General features: G+C 46.1%; 1 protein-coding gene across 1 annotated transcript in view; it reads right to left on the bottom strand.

Annotated features, from left to right (window-relative positions):
* The window catches only part of LOC103346384 (WW domain-containing adapter protein with coiled-coil-like), a 51,191-nt gene extending 38,916 nt beyond the window's left edge, over window positions 1-12,275 (bottom strand). The window contains exons 1-3 of the mRNA XM_089311274.1: window positions 12,202-12,275; window positions 11,213-11,299; window positions 11,060-11,103 (exon numbers count right to left, since the gene is read on the bottom strand). Of these exons, the coding sequence (XP_089167400.1) occupies window positions 11,060-11,103; window positions 11,213-11,299; window positions 12,202-12,275 (205 nt within the window). The remainder of the gene's footprint in view (window positions 1-11,059; window positions 11,104-11,212; window positions 11,300-12,201) is intronic.
* Window positions 12,276-23,499: the final 11,224 nt, after the last annotated feature.

Here is a 23,499-nt window from a genome sequence, read left to right as displayed (position 1 = left end):
TTCAGACTCCAGCCAGCAGGAAAGGCAGATAGTCCCCTGAATGACATGACAATACTAAGCTAAATGAAAAATCAGGCCAACTTTTTGAATTAAAATTACAACTTCTATTTGGCAAAACAATTTTTGAAGTACCACACCTGAACCTTTTAGTAAAGGTTCGAAGTCAACCTACCAAATTGATGTGATTATACAAACAGAAGGGCAAAGTGATTATTCCCCCTGACCGTGAGGGCAGAGTAACGTGGCAGCAGTGACAATTTCCCAGAGCAGTACCTGGAGAAGTGCTACAACACAACACTCCTTTGAAACCTCCCATTTTTTCTTTGAATATCATGTGAATTTATTAGAATCCATGAAGGACTTGTTTTAGAAACAAAAGCAAAGGTTTCATATTCTTATTAAAATGCAGAATCTAAGTGATTTTTGGATAGTAGCTGTGGGGAGCAGCCCGGACTGGACTGAGTTACTGGAATTAAGACTTATTCTATGCATCTGCTCTCCCACAATATGGCGCTGGGAGAGAAGAAAACAGCTTCTGCACAGCTGCCTCCAGTTCAGCCAATAAACTGTAGGACTTGCTCCTGATTGGAGGAGAGCAGCGTACTCGGCGTGTGGGCAGCCGAGTTGGGATTGGCAGAGGAGGACTATAAAGGAGGAGAGAGACGGCATGCACCAGGAACATCTAAGAGGAACACCTAAGGGGAACACCTGAGCAGCCCCCGAGAGAGCCGGCCGGCGGTGTGCCGCTCCCCTGCGGAAGTGGGGAATGTGGCAGGGGGAACTGCCCTTCCACGGAGGTGGAAGGGATAGTAGCCAACCCGGGAAGAACCAGCAGCAAACCCGGGGAGGGCCGAGCAGACGAAAGAACAGCGCAGGGTCCTGTGTCGTTCCTCCACGAAGAGGGGGAGCGACAGTAGCAAACAAAAACAGAACACAAAACTTGAATTCAGAATTTCAGTCCCAAATCCAAGGGCACAAAGGAAGACAAAATATACAAGCTGGCCCAATAATTCTTTATATAAAACTAGCAAAATTCGATAGTAAGAATTACATAAAGTAATCTTAAGAGATTATTTCTAAATTGACTTTAAAAAGCCCTTAGTTCAATCACTGAAATTATAAATGTTTGAACATTTTAATAACTGATATTAATATTTTAACAACTGTCACTGCAACTACATTAAAAGCAAGCTCACAGAAAGCTGACAGCACAAGTGCGTCTTCTCTTTGCCCTCTATAGCATCTATCAAAACCAAGAACTGAAAAAAAAAATGTAACCAAATCCAACAAGGGAGAAGTCACAGCACTGACAAGGGTTTCAAGAAAAATTAAGATCCATACTAAGTACAGGAAAGTACTAAATTCCAATTCCTGTCAAGTCTACATATTTTGAACACTTAAGCCAGACCCAAGAGAGGAAAGATCACTTGCCCCATCAAATTGACTTTTTGGCCCACTTTTTAGCCCACTAAGCTAGAGAACTTAAACCTTTGACCAGACTCCTACGTGTGATACATGGAAAGAGAATTTAGAATATAGTCAAAGTTTAAAGAAAGGCTAACCTCTGCACTTTATCACTCTCTTTTCCAAGTACATGCTTTTCATACCTCTTTCTCTAGTGTCCGGGGGACAGACATTAGAATCACAGAAGGCTGGCCAGCGCCGTGGCTCAATAGGCTAATCCTTCACGTGTGGCACCAGCACACCGGGTTCTAGTTCTGGTCAGGGCGCCGGATTCTGTCCCAGTTGCCCCTCTTCCAGGCCAGCTCTCTGCTGTGGCCCGGGAGTGCAGTGGAGGATGGCCCAAGTGCTTGGGCCCTGCACCCCATGGGAGACCAGGAGAAGTACCTGGCTCCTGCCATCGGATCAGCGCGATGCACCGGCCGCAGCACACTGGCTGCAGTGGCCATTGGAGGGTGATCCAATGGCAAAAGGAAGACCTTTCTCTCTGTCTCTCTCTCTCACTGTCGACTCTGCCTGTCAAATAAAAAAAAAAATCATCGAAGACAAAGTATTCACGCCAGTCACCCAACTCTAAGTCTACCATACATGAACCCGAGTGAATGACACTTAGACAAGCACCAGGAAGCTTCCCACACACAGCAGGCACACACCCAAGTGGGGGTATACAGCACAAAACAGGTGAAGAAAGAATCTCAGGAACTCAAGAACTTTTTAAGCAAATTCAGAGAACACAGACTGCATGAACTGAAACAAAAAGGTAAGACAACACAAAAAGTGCGTGAGGGTGGCTAGAATAAGGGGAATTTAAAAGATGACATTAAATTAAAAATTACATTAAAAGTAATAAGACGTGGGGGGTGGCACTATGGCAGAGTAGGTGTAGCCATGCCTGCAGTGCTGACATCCCACATGGGCACCAGTTCGAGTCTCAGCTGCTCCTGGCTTCGGATAGGCCCAGCTCTGGCCACTGCCATCTGGGGAGTGAACCAGTAGATGGGAGACCTCTCTCTGCTTCTGTCTCTTTGAAACTCTGTCTTTCAAATAAATAAATATTTTTTAAAAAGTAATAAAACATTAACCACAAGGGACAGAAAACAGAAGTATCACAAAGCAAATAAGCAAAAAAGACAAAGAGGAAAGCTCTTGGAGAGAAGATGCTACATATGAATGATGCGGCCAACATACACAAAACTAGACGTCCTGAAAGAGAAAGTAGAGAGGAATCTCAAGAGTATAATAAAGTAAAACTTCCCTGAAATACAAGAAGATCTGAATCTACACACCGAAGGAAGCTCACCATATACCAGGAAAGAGTAATACCCAATAAAATTGTACTTATTCTTATACCCTAGGGAAGTTGCTGGATTTTATACAAAAATTCTAAAAATATCCAGGCAGAAGTATGCTGGAGAATAAGGAATAATGTCCTTTCTATGTGAAGAGAGGAAAAGGAGTAGTACTCAATTACCCTTCCAGTCAGTATGTCCTATTCCTAAGTAATAAGGTAAAGGGAAGACATTCTCAAATACAAAATAATTCAAAGATTAAAGCACTTATGACTTAGGAAAGAGGGAGCTACCAATCACAAGAAATACCAAAAAAAAAAAAATACAAATCTGCAGATAGAGTAGTTGTGCTTTGAGCAGTGGCAGTATGCATGTAATCTAGCCAAACTTGTTTGCTTAGTTATCTGGATCAACAGCCACTCTTGTAATCCAAGTTCCCATTTTGACACCTGTTACTTTTATCTAAGCAACTGAAAGTATACAGTAAATGTTAACTAGACTCTTTAAGCTTTTCATTTATTTTATATAAGCAGTCAAAAGCACTCTCACCACCCCACACTCAACACCCACACATTGCATACACTTAACATTTAATTTATTGAGTGTTGACTACATGCCAAAGTAGATGTAAGGCACCAACAGAATCCCTCTTTCCTGGAGTTCTAGTTTTCTAAACTTAGTATTTATCAAATGAAACTGAAGTTTGGTTTTGTTTTGACACTTAATAATCTGGAGTTTTTCAGATTTGTTTTAACTTCTCAGGTGATTCTGAAAGACAGCCAGGCTTACGAACTGCATGCCTACTATAGTACAACATCTACTACAACTTCTTGAGTCTTCTAAAGCCTCAGAGGCGGATTAAGCAGCATCCAGTAATGTATTTACTCTAAATCGGTTTTATTTTTACAATGGCAGTTTAACAGGTATGGAACTCTGCTATAAACATCAGATTCTGAAAATACATATTTTAAAGTAACTAAATATACCTAACAAATACCTTATTTGTTCTACAATATATACTAAAAAGTCTTGCTTATGTTATTTTATGAAAAGAAAGGCAAATCTATATTTTTTCATTCAACATCGAACATAAATATTAAAACATCCAAATAGCACACCGTAATTAAACCTATTTCCTTAACAAAATTCAGGTATTTGTGCAACAGCTTACAGAAGAATGTGTTTACAGAGAAGACAACAGAAAGGGAAAGTTCTGGCATCCAATAATAATCTTTAATAACACATTTTGATCCTTGACAATAAAGTGAAGACTTCTGTGCTTCTGTCATTAAAACATTTCATGTTTGGCAAAGCAGTTAAGACACCACTGTGGGGGGGGGGGGAACGGGGAGGGACAGCGCTGTGGCATAGTAAGTAAAGCCACTGCCTGCAGTGCCAGCATCCCATATGGGCGCCAGTTCGCGACCCGGTTGTTCTACTTCCTATTCAGTTCTCTGCTATTGCCTGAAAAAGAAGAAGATGGCTCAAAGTCCCTGGGCCCTGCACCTGCATGGGAGACCCGGAAGAAGCTTCTGGCTCCTGGGTTCAGATCACAGCTCCAGCTGTTGTGGCCAATGGGGGAGTGAACCAGCGGATGGAAGAACTCTCTCTCTCTGCCTCTCCTCTCTTTGTAACTCTTTCAAATAAATAAATTTTTAAAAACTACACCACTCAGGATGCCCACATCCTGTATCAGAGTACCCAGGTTTGAGTCCTGGACCAGCTCTTAATTTCAGCTTCCTTCTACTACACACTCTGGGAGGCACCAGGTGATGCCTCAAGGAATGAAATCCCTACCACCCAGGAGGGAGACCCAGAGTGAGTTCTCAGCTCCAAGCTTTAGCCCAGCCCCACCCAGGCTGGTGCAGGTATTTGGGAAAGGGGCCAGAAGATAGATTTCTTTCTCTGTAAAAAATGAAGTTTTTAAAAATATTATTTTTAAAAGACTTCTTTATTGAAAGAGTTACAAAAAGCAAGTGGGAAAGATAGGGAGAGATCTTCAATCCACTGGTTCTACTCCCTAGATGGCCACAATGGCCAGGCTGAAGCCAGGAGCTTCATCCAGGTCTCTCATGTGGATAGCAGGGGCCCATACACTTGGACCATCTTCTGCTGCTTTTCCAGGACATTAGCAGGGAGCTGGATCAGAAGTAGAGCAGGCCAGTGCCGCAGGTTCTAGTCCCAGTCGGGGCGCTGGTTCTGTCCCGGTTGCCCCTCTTCCAGGCCAGCTCTCTGCTATGGCCTGGGAGTGCAGTGGAGGATGGCCCAAGTCCTTGGGCTCTGCAACCTCATGGGAGACCAGGAGAAGCACCTGGCTCCTGGCTTTGGATCAGCGCAGTGCACTGGCTGCGGCGACCATTGGAGGGTGAACCAACGGCAAAGGAAGACCTTTCTCTCTCTCTCTCTCCCTCTCACTATCCACTATGCCTGTCAAAAAAAAAAAAAGAGTAGAGCAGCCAGGACATGAACCAGCACTTACATGGGATGCCAATGTCACAGGTGGTGACTTTATCCACTACGCCACAACACCATCCCCTTAAATATGTAAGTGCAGCCTACTGTGTGATTCAACAAATACAATCTTGGGAATTTAATCAGTGAGAAGTGAAAAGCTGTTTTCACACAAATAGCTGTAATAAATGTTCTAGCACTTGTATGGTTAACAGCCCCAAAACAGAAATAATACAAATGTCTTCCACTGGCATACTGTTAAATAATTACAGTATGTTATACCATGGAATACTACACAGCAATAAAACAGAAATGAGTTACTGAAACTTGGAGGGTTCTCAAGAGAATTACACCTGAGAGTGTCAGTCTCAAAAGGTTAAGGTTGGGGCCAGTGCTGTGACACAGCAGGTTAAGCAGCAGCCTGCAGAGCCAGCATCAGTTTCATTCCTGCTCCACTTCCAATCCAGCCCCCTGCTAATGCACCTGGTAAAGCAGCAAAAGGTGGCCCAAGTCCCTAGGCCCCTGTACCCATGTAAGGGACCCAGAAGAAGCTCCTGACTCCTGGCATTAGCCTGGCACAGCCCTAGCTGTTGTGGCCACTGGGGGGTGAACCAGCAGATACAAGATCTGTCTCTCCTCTAACTATATTTTTCAAATAAATAAATGTTTGAAAAAATGTTAATGCCGAGTATCATACACACACACCCAGACACAAATATAAACATCCTTGAAATGACAGAATTACAGAGACTGAGAACAGATCAGTGGTTGCTGAGACTAAGGAAGAGTGAAGACAGATCACGGCCATGGCTGGGAAGCAGATTCCTGTGATGAACCTGTTCTCTGTCGTGACTGTTGCAGTGGTCACATTAACTTAAATGGACAAAGGGTAGATTGGATTTCTCTACATTAGTTTATACAATTTCAGGGAAATCTACAATCTCAAAATTCAACAAAATTTTTGTTTAAACATAATCAGCACAACAAACAGCTACCATTTTAACCCAAGTGTGGCGGCTCTGGCTACAGCCCTGCCTCTGAGGTTTTGTCCTGTTTCCCCCATCACAGAGTCCTGCCACAGTTCCCACTACCACTCCCCACCCCCTTACCACACATTAATGTTTAGTAACTCCTACCAGCTCTCCTAACTCCCAGAGCTCTGCAGTTAGACTTACCCTGAATCCCATCTCCCTGTCTTCAGTCAGCCTCCACCCTTTCCCAGTCACCTTGCCTCCTGGTTACAACACTGACAGCTCATGTCAATGAACCTCACAGGGCACTTCTCCACTGCTCTTCCTTAGTTTTCCTTCTTTCCTTCTGGATTTGATGTCATTCCAGAAAGCAAGCTTCTAGTTCAAAGGGTTTACTCAGATTCTCCTTGAAGATACAGGATACTGAGTGTTACAGTCATTAAACTGCCATCAATTTGAAGAAAGATAAAGAACTAAAAAACCGGAGATAGGTTTCCATCAGGACACGCCAAGTACAAAATTCCCAAATTAACCAGTGTTGCACAACTCATCATTTTAAGGATTAAATTTAATATTTTTAGAAGGAAGTTTTTAGGCAATAAAGGGATTTGCTTTAGCCAATAAGCAATAGACATTTACACTTCTCCTATTTTCTACTTTTATTCCAAAATCCTACTTGTTCTACCTCCTACACCATTAACCTTGGTATAAGCCAAAATTAAGACATGATTATTAGGTTCCATACTAGTAAGCGCCCCAAGCAAAGGGAGGAGAACCCAATTACTTGAAAAGAGCAACACCAAAAGAATAATAAGATTCTTTGTGCCCAAATCCAAATATATTTCTTTATTCAAACACAGCCATCATAAAATAAATTACAAGTTTTGGCTTCCCTTGTATCTGCTAAAAATTGTTAGATTTTACACACATTATTTACTACCAAAACAAATCTTAGAAATGTGAGCAGCCGGCGCCGTGGCTCAATAGGCTAATCTTCCACCTTGCGGCACCGGCACACCGGGTTCTATTCCCGGTTGGGGTGCCGGATTCTGAACTGGTTGCCCCTCTTCCAGGCCAGCTCTCTGCTGTGGCCAGGGAGTACAGTGGAGGATGGCCCAAGTTCTTAGGCCCTGCACCCGCATGGGAGACCAGGAGAAGCACCTGGCTCCTGGCTTCGGATCAGCGCGATGCGCCGGCCGCAGCACGCTGGCCGTGGTGGCCATTGGAGGGGAACCAACGGCAAAAGGAAGACCTTTCTCTCTCTCTCTCTCTCTCTCTCTCTCTCTCTCTCTCACTGTCTACTCTGCCTGTCAAAAAGAAAAAGAAAAGAAAAAAAGAAATATGAGCAAAATACTTATTTTACTATTCAAAAACGAGGAACTCCTTTTTTCCAATGAGCCCAAGACCAGAGTCAAGTGGGAAACAGCGGCTAGAGTCCTTGCCCTAACTATTATCTCCACTGCATCACAAGGGCATCAATGTGCTACCAGTTACACAACATCTAGTATTTGGCTATAGGACAGCTACAGTATAGTTATTTAACCTCTTTCAAAAAGGCATAGGGAGTCAGCCACAGCCTGCCAGATGAGACCCCTGCATCCCACACTGGAGTGTTTCACGATGAGTCCCGACTCCCAACTCCAACTTCCTAGGAGGTTACTGGGGTCCTGCCACCCAAGGGGAAAACCTGGAGCACATTCCAAGCTGCTGTTCAACATTTTCCCAGTCCTGCCATTGGTGAGCACTTGTGGAGTCAACCAGCATATGGATATTGTCCCCATGTCACAGAATGAAAAGCCTAAGTTAACACCACTTTTTGCTACCTTTCTTATCTCTGAAAGGTATATTAACACTTTTTAAAAGCTTGACTTTTCAAAAAAAATTCAGGAACTATTTACTCATTAATTACTGTATTTTTCCAAATGGATTATGTGCATTAAGAAACTGACCAAAGACCATGCTGTCAAATGATCAAACCATTTGACAAAAATCAAAATTTCTATTACTGCCACTGCCCTTAAGGAACTAAGAAAAAAACGTCTAGAAGCTGTGCTATTAACTCATCTCGCCTGTCCACAGCACAGCACATCCCTGCCCCCTACCCTCACCACCCAGAACCCGAGGAACCTACACTGCTTCTACCATCTCAGCCAGAAAAAACTTTAAAAAGTTCAGTAAACCTTCTTTCTCTCCATGAAATCCCACTAAACTTGATACTCACCTCCTAACGTAAAATGTTTTAGACCATTAAAAGAAATTTAAAGGTAAATGTTTCATTTTTGGTTAAATCTTTAACAAAGACAAGTCAGTTAAAACGAATTTTCAGTAAGTACAAAGTAAAAACAAAATATCAAATTTAAAGGAGTAACAAATAACAAAATTAGGACAATTCCGGGGAAGGAAGCATCAGAAGGCAATGAGGTTAAGAAAGTAATACAAAAGGGCCAGCACTGTAGCACAGCACGTTACGCCACTGCCTGCAGCGCCAGCATCCCATATGGGTGCCAGTTCAAGTCCTGGCTGCTCCACTTCCAATCCAGCTCCCTGCTAATGTGCCTGGGACAGCAGCAAAAGATGGCCCAAGTCCTTGGGCCCCTGCACCCACTTGGAAGACCCAGAGGAAGCTCCTGGCTCCTAGCTACAAATCGGTCCAGCATTGGCCATTGCTGCTATTTAGGGAGTGAACCAGCGGATCAAAGAGCTCTACCTCTGCCTCTCAAATCTTTTAAAAAATAAATACAACAGAAAGTGGTACACCTTATCTGTAATGTTTAATTTCTTAAACTGGATGAGGACCAATACCTATTTCTGGAGAGCTACAGTTGGTCATCACCTTGCAATACTGTTCTTTTAACTGTGGCATTCACTGTTTCATGTCATGGGAGAATATAAACTAAAAAAGAAAAAGAAATCCTTCCAAAACGAAATATTGGGGACCAACATTGTGGCACAGTGGGTTGGGTGGGCTGTCTGCTACCTGTGATGTCAGCATCCCATATGAAACCCAGTTCAAGTCCCAGCTCCTCTACTTCCAATCCAGCTCTCTGCGAAGGCATCTGAGAAGATGACCCAAGTACATAGGCCTTTACCATCCACATAGGAGACCTGTATGGAGTTCCAGGCTCCTGGCTTCGGCCTGGTCCAGCTCTGACTATAGGAGCCATTTGGGGAGTGAACCAGCAGATGGAAGATCCCTCTCTCTGTCTTTCCTTCTAACTTTGCCTTGCAAATAAATCTTTAAAAAAAATTTTAAACTGGTATTTTCCCTCCTGCTCCTAACAGTGACCCACAAGGCCTTTCTGCAGCACACCCACGGCACCAAAGGCAGCACTACAAAACACCAAGGAGACAGGCATTTACCAACTATAACCTTTTTTTTTTTTTTTTTGACAGGCAGAGTGAACAGTGAGAGAGAGAGAGAGAGAGACAGAGAGAAAGGTCTTCCTTTTCCATTGCTTCACCCGCCCAATGGCCACTGCGGCCAGCACACCGCGCTGATCCGAAGCCAGGAGCCAGGTGTTTCGTCCTGGTCTCCCATGCGGGTACAGGCCCAAGCACTTGGGCCATCCTCCACTGCACTCCTGGGCCACAGCAGAGAGCTGGAATGGAAGAGGGACAACTGGGACAGAATCAGGTGCCCCAACTGGGACTAGAACCCGGTGTGCCAGTGCTGCAGGCGGAGGATTAGCCAAGTGAGCCGCGGCGCTGGCCCCAACTATAACCTTGAATAAGCTTTCCCACGGGTAATTTTAAAATGGTGCTTATCTTTAATGGAGTTGAGTTCTTCAGCTATAATTAAGTAAATGGTAAATAATCATCAGCATATACACTATAATAGTAAACAGCCGCCTTCTTATTATCAACAAACTGTTAATGCTCCAATCTAAGGCCAACCCTTTAATTGTGTACTAAGTCTCAGTAACATTTCTCCAGCAACTGCGCCCCCTCCTGCCAACCCAGCAACTTCTCTTCAGGATCTGCTCCATCAGCACGTGAGTACGCTGACAGCAGTTGCCATAAAAAAGAAAAACAAAAGGGACACTTTTCTTTAATCCACATACCACTGCAGCCATCGCATTCTTCTCCATTCCCCTTTTGAAACAAACTTCAACAGTTTACGACGTCCATAGGTACTGCTCCCATCCTAGTCACCTGGCCACATCTCAGTCTCTTGCTAGTCTCTCTTCACAGCCCTAACCTTGAACATCTGAAGTAACACAGGGATGATTAATCCCCAGCTCACTCTCTTTTCTCTCTACAGAAGAGGCAGACAAGGCTTACACTAGCCAATCCTGGTCACTCATTTACATACTACCCAAGGCTGCTTTTGCACTAAACTGGCTGAGTGTTCCTCAACTTAATGATGGTGTGAAAGCAGTAAGCGTGGCCAGCATTGTGGCACAGCAGGTTATTCTCCACCAGCATCCCAAATGGGCAATGGTTCGAGTCCCAGCTGCTCCAATTCCAATCCAGCTCCCTGCTAACATGCATGGGAAAGCAGTAGAAGTACTTGGGTCCCTGCACCCACTTGGGAGGTCCAGAAGTTCCTGGCTCCTGGCTTTGAATTGGCCCAGCTCCGGCTGATGCAGCCATTTGGGGAATGAACCAGTGGATGGAAGACCTTTCTCTTTGTCTCTCCCTCTCTCTATCCTGTAACTCTGCCTCTCAAATAAAATCTTAAAAAAAAAAAAAAGACATTGTGGGGCAGGAGCCGTGGCTCACTTGGTTAATCCTCCGCCTGTGGTGCTGGCATCCCATATAGGCGCCAGGTTCTAGTCCTGGCTGCTCCTCTTCCAGTCCAGCTCTCTGCTGTGGCCCAGGAGAGTGGCCTGAGTAGCTAACAAAACTCCTTTGCAAATAACTCTCAACTCCTCTTTTCCATTTTACCTGCCTGAATCACAACCCTAGTCAGTTCTCTGCAGCATGGGTACCTGCACAGAGCAGGTGAACTTGACGGGGAGAAAACACAAGCATACTCTCTCTGAAGTGAGCTCCTTGGGTTCCTCATCCCTCCAGACTTTATTGCACAAATCCATTTACCTTGCCCTCCTCACCAGCTGTTTCTCATCTTCTAAACCTGCCAAAACCTCATTGCTCGCTTGTAGTTCGTTATCTTGCTTCTTAGATCTCCAGGAAGACAGAAGAAATCAGAAAACAGTAACTACCTGTACCAGCCTTGCGACATGATTACAGTAACTGGGTAAGAGTAAGACCAGTCTGGCCACTTTGTTGCATTTGACTCTTAGAATCATCAACTTTTCTCAGGGATTTCTTTTCCTCTCAATTGGATCCCTTCCACTCCCTTCTAAACATTTTCTATCAGCTACCACCTTTAAAAAAAACATTTTTGAACCGTAACTCCCACCACATATCAACACATGGCTCTGCGACCTTCTCTACTGAAATACTCATCTCCACTTTTACTCTGTCCGGCCCACACGATGTGGCTTTGTTCCCACATTCCTGAACCTGCTGCAGATCTTCAGTATCTTCCATGTTCTCAGACCTGATTTCTGTTTCCAGGCTTCATCTCACTTCACTTGTGTGCAGCATTCGACACAACTGATAACTTTCTTTGTGAAGCCCTTATGCTGCCTGCCAAGATCCCGTTCTCTCTCTCTCGGGCTTCTCTTCCTTCCTAAAGGGCTGTTTTTAGTGTCCTTGCTGGTTCTTCCTCATTTTCCAGCCTGTAAGTGCCAGAGTCCCAGGATCCAAGTCTCACAGCTTGCACTGTGTGTGTTCTTGTTCTCTCCCCAGACAGGACCATTCAGATCTCTGGCTGGGGGAAACCCACGCTGACTGCAGCCCACAACCAGGCCCCTGAACACTAGGTTCACACTTAACTGCCTACATGCAGCACTGCCTGACTGTCTAACAGGCATTACAAACGTAATGGATCCAAAACAAGTTTTCCTCAGGTCTTCCCTACCCCCATGAAATGGTAGCTTTGTCCTTTTGAGGCTAACAACCCAGGAGCCATCTAATTGACATCTCCAATCAACTCCACCAGCAAATCCTGCTGGAATTACCTTGATAACGTCTCCAGAATCTGACTTCTCTTGACCATCACCTTCACCTTCACTCCTGCCCAAGCTTCTGTCATCTTACACCTGGACCATGGCAAAGGCTCCTGCTTCTACCCTTGCTTCTAAGTGGTCCGCTCCATCACACTGAGGTCACTGTGATCACTTTAAAAGGCAAATAATGCGTGTTACAGGGCCAGCATTGTAGCATAGCAGGTAGAGCTATTGACTGTGATATCAGCGTCCCATGTGGGCACTGATTCGTGTCCCAACTGGTGCTCCACTTCTGATCCAGCTCCCTGCTGGAGCTGATAAAGCAACAAAAGATGGTCCAAGTGTTTGGGCCCCTGCCACCCATGTGGGAGACCTGGATGAAGCTCCTGGCTCCTGGCTTCATCCTGGCCCTTGGCGGCCATCTGGAGATAGTCCCATCAGGTGGAAGATCTCTCTGTGACTTCCAAAATAAGTAAAAATTTTTAAAGTATCATTGCTATCTTAAAATCTACCAGGAGCTTCCCGTCTCTTCCAGAATAAAAAGCAAAGTTCTAGTGATGACCCATAGGCTTTTTGTAAACTTCCCAAGCCTTGTTAGCTTTGACTCCTTACCTGGAGACTTTTATTGGGTCATTCTTTTCCTCGTTTCTCCAGTGTACCAAGCAACCGTCCTCCTTGGGATCTTTGCACTTCCATTCCTCTGTCTGCAGTGCTCTTCCAGTTGGTAACTGCTTGGCTCCTATGGTTACCCAGGTATCTGTTGACATCTCAGCTTGTCAGAAAGGTCTTTGTTGAGACTATCTAATGGCTCCCCACCACCTTTGCTCCCTCACCCTGCTGTATTTTTCTTATACCATTTACCACATAACATGTTACATAATTCATTTGTCTCCCACTGCAATGGACACTCCATTCGACACCAGATAAATATTTGTTGAATGAGAGGACATTTGCTTATTAAAAGGAAAAGTAAAGTATTAGAGTTCTCAAGAGGAAAAGGCTTATGGTCTATTTATACTTGCTTTATAAAAGACCAAAATCCAGTCCTGGCCTCATAAATAGGATGGGGAAAAGCTGGGTTATGTGTAAGCAAAATATGGCATTGCAACATAATATTTGAAAACTTACATAAATTCACATATGTACCAAATTGTAAGCAGGATAGTGGATAGCTTATCTAATGAGAGGTACCAAACTTGCAAGTGAGCACAAACCTGTATTTCAGCCAGTAGATTAACACATCTTCCTGGAGAGGGGAAGAGCCACATGTTTGTTGCAGGTGACCAAGATTCTAGTGTGATCCTACTGGGGGGAGAATCGGGCCTCCAGCTGTGAAAGGGACTTGATACCAAATTTTGCTGCAGTTGCCAAAGGGCCACAAAATAAGGATGCATTCTTGGAAATTTCCACCTACTTCTTTCTCATTTCTCTTTTTGTCTCCATCCTTACCTTCCTATCAAACGCAGCATAACATTGATTAAAAACGTGGGTTTTAGTATCAGAATTGAGCTCTGGCTTCATTCTGACTCACCAGCATGTGACTTTGGGCAACGTGTTGCGTTCTCAGAGGCTGTTCCTCCTCCTGTCTGAACTTGACAGGATATAGCATTGCAGGTGAAAAAGAAGTGAAATTGGATAAGTAACAGTACTGAGAAAATACATGCCCCGCTTGCTGGTGGTTACCATTCGTTCAGAAAAATTGTATTAAAGCACAATCATCAGGTCTTGGAAATAAAGCGTTAACCTAAGTCACTTGGTCTCTGCTCTTAGCGAGTTTATATTTTGACTAAACAATATTCATACATAACTAAAAGAAGAGGCTTTGGGTTCACAGGTTTGTAGTGTGAAGTGTCCTAAGGAGAAAGACTAAGACAACGGCAACAAAAGTTCCCATTTAGAAAAGGGGACTAAAAACCTCCAGAACAGCACCCCCATCTGTGTATGGTGAACCCACACAGGCAGGGATAACGTAAATAACAGCAGATGCTGCGGGACTTACTGACTCATGTGTTGGCCGTAATGATCACAGTTGGGTTTACCAAACTAGCCGTTTTTTTTTTTTTTAACTTCTTCCAGGTGATACTAAAGATTCGCCAGGATTAAGAGCCAAGTTCTAGGGCCAGTGCCATGACTCACTTGGCTAATCCTCCACCTGCGGTGCTGGCACCCTGGGTTCTAGTCCCGGTTGGGGCACAGGGTACTAGTCCCGGTTGCTCCCTTCCAGTCCAGCTCTCTGCTGTGGGAGGGCAGTGGAGGATGGCCCACATGTTTGGGTCCCTGCACCTGCATGGGAGACCGGGAGGAAGTACCAGCTCCTGGCTCCAGATCGGCATAGCACCAGCCATAGCAGCCATTAGGGGAGTGAACCAACGGAAAGAAGACCTTTCTCTCTGTCTCTCTCTCTCACTGTCTATAACTCTCTCTCTCTCTCTCTCACTGTCTAACTCTGCCTGGCAAAAAAAAAAAAAAAAAAAAAAAAAAAAAAAAGCCAAGCTCTAAACCCTCTGCCTCTGGCAAAACTTCAGCCTGAATTAACCCAGCTGTTCACCATGTCAGGGTCTCTAAGCAGTTGCACGTGCTGTGGACTAGCAGATGGTAGATTGGACTGATCCCGTAACAGTCTCTGGTTCATCACACTCAGATGGACCCTCAGCACCACCAGGCGATCACGAAGTTTTTCAGACTTCTTTTCTCCCTAAGCCTATCTCCCTCACTTCATGACCTTCACTCAGAAAATGTCACTTACCTCCTCCCAAACAAGTCCCAAATGGAAATTTCTTTCTGCTTTGATTTTATTAATTTACTTTGAGGATTTATTCATTTGAAAGGCAGAGCAACAGAGAGAGGGTGAGAAACAAATCTCTCCACTGGTTCACTCCTCCTGTGACAGTCCGGGCTGGGTCAGGCCAAAGCCAGGAACCTAGAACTCCATCCGGGTCTCATGTGAGTGGTAGGGGTCCAGGCACTTTCCCAGGTGTGTTAACAGGGCACTGGATCCGAAGTGGAACCCCCAGGACTTGAACTTGTAATATAGGCTACTCGCTGCACCACAATGCTGGCCCCTTTCTTCTTGCTTTTGAACTATACAGATTATCTATACTCACCCATCTGTTTACTCAGCCAACATTTATTGTGCACCCACTGTGTGCTGGGTATATGTCCTTGAACAATACAAACAGGACTCTGCCTTCCTGGAGCTTATATTCCAGTGGGAAAAGTCAGTCCTAAAATAACTAATTTAGACAGGAGCGTGTGCTACAGGCAACAGCGGAGTGGGAGGAAAGGTGGGATTGAGGGGTAATATTTTAAATAGCGTACTCATTGAACAGGTGGCAGTTGAGTGAACACATGAAGGTGGAACGCTGGAAACCTTCGTGGATGGCTGCAGAGAGAGCGCCTGGTGAAGGTGCTGTAGCAGGAATGAGCTTCCTGTCTGCAGGAACAATCAGGGAAGTTCTGTGCTTGGTGGGTCATAACCGGGGGGGCAGTGCTAGGAAAGGAGGTCAGGAGACCCGATTGTAAAGGATCTTGCCGAGGTGGGGAGCCTTTCTTCTGCCGAGGGCCTTTTGGATATTTATAGCATCATTCACAGGCCATACAAAATTATCACATTAAAAATTAGCCTTCCTGGTCAACCAAATGCTGCTACAGGGATATACTCAGCTCCCACCCAGGAGACAATGGCTTGAGACATCGCCCCATGCCAGCAGAGAGTACCTGTTGTCCCATGTGAGCAGGAAGTAGCTCTAAAGACAGATCATTGTGCCAGCATCCCATATGGGCGCCGGTTCTAGTCCCGGCTTCTCCACTTTCAGTCCTGCTCTCTGCTATAGCCTGGGAGAGCAGTAGAAGATGGCCTAAGTCCTTGGGCCTCTGCACCCACATGGGAGACCTAGGGGAGGCTCCTGGCTTCGGATTGGTGCAACTCCAGCCATTGCTGCCAATTGGGGAGTGAACCAGCAGATGGAAGACCTCTCTCTCTCTCTTTCTGTAACTGTCTTTCAAATAAATAAAAATAAATCTTAAAAAAAAAAAAGAACAGTCTGCATGGTCAGAAAGGAAACAGCGAGCCAGTACAGACGCTCCAGCATTGTCTTAAGGTTGCTGTTTCAAGGCAGGAGTTGGGCTCCTGTCTACGGCCAGTTGTGTCAGCTGTGCTTGCCTTGTGCCCCTTCAGTTGCCTTCTGGTACCACTTCTCCCTTCTTTTGTATATGCAGGCTCTCCTTTCCTTTGGCTCATTTCCATTAGATCTTCAACATGTTGAATCCTGTGTTTAAAAAACCCTTCCTTGGGGCCAGTTCAAGTCCCGGCTGCTCCACTTCCCATCCAGCTCTCTGCTATGGCCTGGAAAGGCAGTAGGAGATGGCCCAAATGCTTGGGCCCCTGCACCCACATGGGAGACCCAAAAGAAGCTCCTGGCTCCTGGCTTAGGTTCAGCTCAGCTCTGGCCATTGTGGCCATTTGGGGAGTGAACCAGTAGATGGAAGAAGACCTCTCTCTTTCTCTGCCTCTCTCTAATTCTGCCTTTTGAATAAGTAAAATAAATCTTTAAAAAAAAAAACTTTCCTATTGCCCCCAGCCAGTTACTACCCTTTCACCTTCCTTCCTTCTGCTAGACTTCCACCAAGTCTTGTCCGGTTTAATTCTGCACTCCTCTGTTCATAGTTGAAGTCCCTGCAGTGGACATCTGCCCCGTAGCTACGAAACCAGATTTCCCAAGGCAGCAGCTCTTCAAGAGGCAGTGCTGAGTCTTCAGGAGCCATTTGGGAATGTGTGGCGGTATTTATTGGTTATCACTTTGTCGCTCCCCCTCTTCGTGGAGGAGCAACACAGGACCCTGCGCTGTTCTTTCGTCTGCTCGGCCCTCCCCGGGTTTGCTGCTGGTTCTTCCCGGGTTGGCTACTATCCCTTCCACCTCCGTGGAAGGGCAGTTCCCCCTGGCCGCATTCCCCACTTCCGCAGGGGAGCGGCACACCGCCGGCCGGCTCTTCTCGGGGGCTGCACAGGTGTTCCTTCAGCTAGATGTTCCCCATAGATGTTCCTGGTGCATGCCGTTTCTCTCCTCCTTTATAGTCCTTCTCTGCCAATCCCAACTCGGCTGCCCACACGCCGAGTACGCTGCTCTCCAATCAGGAGCAAGTCCTACAGTTAATTGGTTGAACTGGAGGCAGCTGTGTGGAAGCTGTTTACTTCTCTCCCAGCGCCATATTGTGGGAGAGCAGATGCATAGAATAAGTCCTAATTCGAGTAACTTAGTCTAGTCCGGATTGCTCCCCACAGATCCCCCTTTCTTTTTATTTTTTAGCGTTGATACGCGCCTGTCTTCGGTGTCCCGCGGCACACACTAGAGTTGCCACAGGCTCTTACAAGTCCTATCCATCAGGCAAACCGAATCCGGGTCCTCTCTTCGCCATGTTGTGAGGAGGTTTTTAGGCGCTGATGCGTGCCTGTGTTCGGTGCCCTGCAGCGCATACTCTGCTCTGCTAGAACTGCCTGCAGGTGTTTACAAAACCTATCAGGCAAACCGAATCCAAGCCTTCTCATTGCCGTATTGTGGGGGAGACTTATTAGTGTTGGTTCGTGCCTATCTTCGGTGACCTGCAGCTCATACTCTGGTCGAGCTTTGCTGGCGCTTACCGCCTTAAATCAGGCAGACCGAATCCAAGCCTCCTAATTGTTGCATTGTGGGGAAGCTTTACTGATGTTAATTCGTGCCTGTCTTCGGTGACCTGCGGCTAGCCGCCCAGGTGCTCACCGCCTCACTAATCGGGCAGACCGAATCCAAGCCTTCTAATTGGCATGTTGAGGGGAGGCCTTATTTCTCTCTATTTCTCTATCTCCGGGCATTCCTATTTCTCCCATTTTACTTCTATCTTCCAGCATTCCTATTTCTCTCACTTAACTTCTAAAACTTCTGTTTCTCTTATCCCCGCAGCTTCCCGGCACCTCGCCCCGCCGGCGGGTTCCCGGCTCTGAGCCGCTTCAGCCCGCGCGCCTCTCTCATCTGCGCGGCTTCCCGGCTTTGCGCGGTCCGCGGTCTCCATGCTTAACCCTTTCGCGTCTGAACCACGGCCTACGCCAGCCCCGTTCCCTATCTACTCACGCCCCGTGCTCTCTCTGCACGCGGCGGCTTCCGCGAGTAACACAGCGTAGCTTGCGTCTCCACCACTAGCATTCAATCCAAGTTCCCCGGGCTAGCCTGGCGAATTCAACCCAGCGTACGTCTCCGCCCCACGATTTGGCTTCCCGTCCTTTGCTCCCCGGGCTAATCAGACGGATCCCAATCTGGCTTACGTCTCAGCTTCTGGTTTCAACTTCTCGCCCCCTATTCCCGGGCTAACTTGAGAACCCCAAAGTGGCTTTCGTTTCCGCCTCGGCCTGCCCCCCGTGGCTTCAATTTCCCTAACATTTTTCTCTACCCGGTATGTTTCCCCAAGCTTTCTTCCAACAATACTCCTCCCTCATTTCTCCTGGCCTCTCCCCACAGTCTGCATCCGAGTCTGTTTGTTCTAGCTTTCACTTTCGCTTTCGACCTTAGAGATTTCTCCCAGCTTCCCCCCGTAGTCCGTATCCGAGTCCATGCCTAGGCTTTCAACAGCTTCTTCCGGCTCCTTTTTCGTCCGGCTTTTCCCTAGGCTGTTTCGAGTCTATGCCTAGGCTTTCAATAGCTTCTTCCGGCACCCTTTTCGTCCGGCTTTTCCCTAGGCTGTTTGCTAGTCTCTCTCTCTGGTATTTTCCCAGTTCTTCCCGTTTCTTCCCTCTTAAGTTTGCTATCCGTCCTAGGTTTCCTATCCAAGCTAGGTTTCCTATCCGTCCTAGGTTTTCTATCCGAGTCATTTCTTCCCTCCTAGGTTTCCTATCCGAGTCACGGCACCATTCTGTCGCTCCCCCTCTTCGTGGAGGAACGACACTAAACCCTGCCTAGGCTTCATATCCGAGTCACGGCACCATTATGTCGCTCCCCCTCTTCGTGGAGGAGCAACACAGGACCCTGCGCTGTTCTTTCGTCTGCTCGGCCCTCCCCGGGTTTGCTGCTGGTTCTTCCCGGGTTGGCTACTATCCCTTCCACCTCCGTGGAAGGGCAGTTCCCCCTGGCCGCATTCCCCACTTCCGCAGGGGAGCGGCACACCGCCGGCCGGCTCTTCTCGGGGGCTGCACAGGTGTTCCTTCAGCTAGATGTTCCCCATAGATGTTCCTGGTGCATGCCGTTTCTCTCCTCCTTTATAGTCCTTCTCTGCCAATCCCAACTCGGCTGCCCACACGCCGAGTACGCTGCTCTCCAATCAGGAGCAAGTCCTACAGTTAATTGGTTGAACTGGAGGCAGCTGTGCGGAAGCTGTTTACTTCTCTCCCAGCGCCATATTGTGGGAGAGCAGATGCATAGAATAAGTCCTAATTCGAGTAACTTAGTCTAGTCCGGATTGCTCCCCACACACTTGTGTATTTTCAGTTGACCAAGGGTGAGCGGTGCTACTTGCTTACTGTCCAGGAGGGATGGAGGGATGATGTCACTTGCTTGTTGGAGGGCAACATATAGCAATGCCTAGGACAGTCCCGTGTACCTCACAGTTGTCCTGTTCCAAGTGTTGATATCACTCCCTCAAGACATAAAGTCACAAATGACTTCTCTACCTGTGTTCAGTGGATATTTTTCAGTTTTTTCCTACCTGAACTCAAAGTGGCAGGCTTTTTATTTGTATTTGTTTTGAGGGATGGAGAGACAGAAGTCAGCAGATGGGAGTTAAGAGACAAATCTCTCATCTGCAGGTTCATGCCCTAAAGACATGCAGCAGCTGGGGGTGAGCCAGGTGAAAGCCTGGAACTCAACTTAGTTCTCTCACATGGCTGCCAGGGACCCAGCTGCTTCAACCATCACCCACTGCCTCACAGGGCACTGGCAGGAAGCTGGAAATCAGAAGTAGAGTCGGGACTTGAAGCCCAGATATTACATGATGGATGCAGGCATCCCAAGCAGCATCTTAACTAGTTCACAGAACACCCATCCCTGAACTCAGAGTATTTGACACTAACATCTACTCTCTTTGCATTGCCCTTCTCACTTGGCTTCTGTGGTACAACATGGTCCTTATTTTGTTCTGACTTCTCCAACTGTTCCTATAATCCCTTCATCCTCTTTTACTCCATTACCATCTGTTGAAGTTTTTCACAAAGTAGAGAAGTGTTGGCATAAAGTAGGGATCCATGAGTCCATCCTCCTGCAAAATAAATAATTGGCAAAAATTGTCAGAGGCAACCCTGAGTGAGCTCTGGAAACTAGTCGGAGGTTTGCAATGACCAGGCAGACGCTTAAGAAAAGGATGACTTATATCTCTCTCAGAGGAGAGCTTTGCATCATTTAACTCACCTGCCCCAGAGGGAGAGAGAGATCTTCCATCTGCTGGTTTGCTTCCTCTTTCTCTCTGCCTCTGCTCTGTAACTCTGCCTTTCAAATAAATAAATAAATCTTTAAAAAAAAAAATGAACAAGGGGCTGGTGCTGTGGCTCAGCAGATTAACGCCCTGGCCTGGGGCACCGGCATCCCATATGAAGCTGGTTCTAGTACCGCCTGCTCCTCTTCCAATCCAGCTCTCTGCTGTGGCCTGAGAAAGCAGTGGAGGATGGCCCAAGTCCTTGGGCCCCTGCACCCACATGGGAGACCCGGAGAAAGCTCCTGGCTCCTGGCTTCAGATCGGCACAGCTCTGTTACGGCCATCTGGGGAGTGAACCAGCAGATGGAAGACCTCTCTCTCTGTCTCTACCTCTCTGTAACTCTGCCTGTCAAATAAATAAAATAAATTTTTAAAAAGAAATGAACAAACGACTTGAACATATTTTTCTCTGCAAAGTTTTTTTAAAGATTTATTTATTTATTTGAAAGTCAGTTACACACAGAGAGAAGGAAAGACAGAGAGAGAGAGAGGTCTTCCATTCGCTGGTTCACTCCCCAGTTGACCGCAATGGCTGGAGCTGCACCAGATCCGAAGCCCGGAGGCAGGAGCCAGAAGCTTCTTCCAGGTCTCTCATGCAGGTGCAGGGGCCCAAGGACTTGGGCCATCTTCTACTGCTTTCCCAGGCCACAGCAGAGAGCTGGATCAGAAGTGGAGCAGCCAGATTTCAAACCACCGCCCATATGGGATGCCAGCACCGCATGTGTCAGCTTTACCTGTTACATCACAGTGCTGGCCCCCCAGAAATTTTTTTTAAAGATTCATTTATTTGAAAGGAAGAGCTACAGAGAGAGAAGAAAAATATCTTCCATCTGCAGTTGCAGTCCCCAAATGGCCACAACAGTTAGGACTGGGCTTGGCTGAAGCCAGGAACCAAGAACTGCATCCTGGTCTCACATGTGTGTGGCAGGGACCCCAGCACTTGAGCTGTCTTCTGCTGCCTTCCCTCATACATTATCAGGAAGTTGGATCAGAAGCAGAGCAGCCAGGTTCCAGGGCTCAAATGATGCCAGTGTCACAAGCAGTGGCTTAACTCTGTCAAAATGCCGGCCTACCCCCAGAAAATATTCTAATGGCTAACAGATACAAGAAAAGATGCTCATCATCATTGCTGGTTGGGGAAATGCAAATCAAAACCACAACGAGAAACCACTTCACACTTACTAGGATGACTATCAATTAAAAGTGTTGGTAGATGTGGAATACTGGAAGTCTCATAAATTGCTAGTGAGAGAGTAAAAAGATGCAGTGGCTATGCAGACCACTCTGGAAGTTCCTCAGAATTTCAGAGAATTGCAGTATGTCACAGCAGATCTCTTAAATGTATACTGAAGAGAATAGAAAATATATTCAAACAAAAACTGGCATGTGAATACTTATAGTGGTATTATTCATAGTAGCTAAAAAGTAGAAACAGCATAAATGTCCCATCAAGAGGTGAATGAGTAATCAAATCATGGTATATGCATACAGTGGAATATTACTTAGCCATAAATAACAGTGAAGTGCTGATACATGCTACAACGTGGATCAGGCTTGAAAACCTGCCAAGTGAAAGAAGCCAGACACTTAAAAGCCACAGGGTGGGAGATTCCATTTACATGAAATGGCTAAAGTAGTCAAAGCTACAGACAGAAAGCAGATTCGTGGTTTCCAGTGGCTGTGGAGAGACAGGAATGAGGGGCTACTGCTGAATGAATATGGTGTTTGTTTTTTGAGTGATCAAAGTGGTCACATTTAGGTAACGGTGGTTGCCAACATTGCAGAACTGTAGACATCATCCTTGTTGCTTCTGCTTTACACACCTTATCCCATTCATCATTAGAGTCCATAGATTTTTTTTTTTTTTTTGACAGGCAGAGTTAGACAGTGAGAGAGAGACAGAGAGAAAGGTCTTCCTTCTGTTGGTTCACCCCCCAAATGGCCACTACAGCCAGCCCGCCGCGCCAATCTGAAGCCAGGAGCCAGGTGCTTCCTCCTGGTCTCCCACAGGGGTGTAGGGCCCAAGCACTTGCGCCATCCTCCACTGCCTTCCAGGGCCACAGCAGAGAGCTGAGTCCATTGATTTTACTTCCTAAGTAGTGCTCACTATTCCAGTTGCTCTGATCTGCTACCAGTCTCATCTAAGACACCATCTTCTGTCTATACAATGACCTCTTAACTGTTCGCTGAGAGCAGCCTAATGAGAAACATTTCTTTTTTCTTTCTTTTTTTAAAGATTCATTTATTTATTTTATAGAAAGGGAGAGGTATAGAGATCTTCCATCCTCTGATTCACTCCCCAAATGGCCACAACAGCCAAAGCTGAACCAGGCTGAAGCCGGAAGCCAGGTGCTTCCTCCTTGTCTCCCACAGCATGCAGGGGCCCATTCTCTGTTTCTTTCCCAGACACATTAGCAGGGAGTTGGATCAGAATTGGAGCAGCTAGGACTGGAACCAGCATCCCATATGGCTGGTGATTTTATCCACTACACCACAATGCCAGCCCCTGAATACTCTCTTGATTTCCTTTCTCAGTTTATCCTTCCAGCAAAATCAGGACTCTAACCAATGTTCATATGTTCACTCCTGCTCCTCTTGTAGTGGAATGTGACTCAGAAACATGTGAGGGTCTCACTTTAAATTCATCAACAGAAACTTAATGTGACCTAAAAATGCTGCCAATCAATTTCTAGTTTTTCTTCAAGTTTATTCACTCTTGCTGTTTTCATCCATTTAGGTCACTACAGTAAAATATCCACAAACTGGGTAGCTTGTAAACAACAGAGATTTATTTCTTTTTAAAAAAAAATATTTATTTGAGGGTCTGGCACTGTGACACAACATCCCATGTGGGTGCCGGTTCTAGTCCTGGCTGCTCCT

The sequence above is a fragment of the Oryctolagus cuniculus genome, chromosome 13, assembly GCF_051225735.1.
Source record: "Oryctolagus cuniculus isolate XC-2025 breed Fujian yellow rabbit chromosome 13, ASM5122573v1, whole genome shotgun sequence".
In the NCBI taxonomy this organism is placed as follows: Eukaryota; Metazoa; Chordata; class Mammalia; order Lagomorpha; family Leporidae; genus Oryctolagus; species Oryctolagus cuniculus.
The sequence above is the reverse complement of the archived record's forward strand: the minus strand, read 5'-3'. Positions and strand labels throughout refer to the sequence as shown.